Source organism: Myotis davidii, unplaced genomic scaffold, assembly GCF_000327345.1.
Source record: "Myotis davidii unplaced genomic scaffold, ASM32734v1 C63739348, whole genome shotgun sequence".
NCBI classification, from domain to species: domain Eukaryota; kingdom Metazoa; phylum Chordata; class Mammalia; order Chiroptera; family Vespertilionidae; genus Myotis; species Myotis davidii.
Genome location: NW_006375588.1, coordinates 1 through 653, shown reverse-complemented (window position 1 = coordinate 653; position 653 = coordinate 1). Strand labels below are relative to the sequence as shown.

General features: G+C 60.8%; 1 protein-coding gene across 1 annotated transcript; it reads left to right on the top strand.

The window, feature by feature from the left end:
* Window positions 1–237: 237 nt before the first annotated feature.
* LOC102768320 (alpha-2,8-sialyltransferase 8B) lies at window positions 238–535 on the top strand (the record flags this gene model as incomplete). Its single annotated transcript, XM_015557372.1, has 1 exon — window positions 238–535. A coding segment is annotated over one exon (298 nt), but the record flags the coding sequence as incomplete, so codon positions are not given.
* Between the last annotated feature and the right edge of the window lie 118 nt (window positions 536–653).

Genomic DNA, 653 nt, shown 5'->3' with positions numbered 1-653 from the left:
TCCTCTGCTGGGTACTGAACTCCAGAAGGCAAGCACCTGACACACCCAGGGTGCAGTGAAGGCCATGTATGCGCTGCGAGCCTAGTGAATGTGTGTGGCAGGAGGAGGGGTGACAGGAGCCCCCGGCGAGTGCAGGAGGGTGGTTTTGGGATGAGAAGTAAAGGATGGATCAGGTTAGATGTAAGCAGAGGTGTCTTGGCGTTCCCAAAAGAACCACCCTGTCCTTCTCTCTGGCAGGTGCAACCTGGCGCCAGTGCAGGAGTACGCCCGGGACGTGGGGCTCAAGACAGACCTGGTGACCATGAACCCCTCGGTCATCCAGCGTGCCTTCGAGGACCTGGTCAACGCCACGTGGCGGGAGAAGCTGCTCCAGCGGCTGCACAGCCTCAACGGCAGCATCCTGTGGATCCCCGCCTTCATGGCCAGGGGCGGCAAGGAGCGTGTGGAGTGGGTCAACGAGCTCATCCTGAAGCACCGCGTCAACGTGCGGACTGCCTACCCGTCTCTGCGTCTGCTGCACGCTGTCCGCGGGTGAGCGGCCCCTCCCGGGGAAGGGGGCTGTAGCTGGGTGGGGGAGGTACTTGGTAGGCAATATTGCCTTCCTACATTCATTTCCATCTCAGCCCTAGACAGTTTTGCTCAGTGGATAGAGC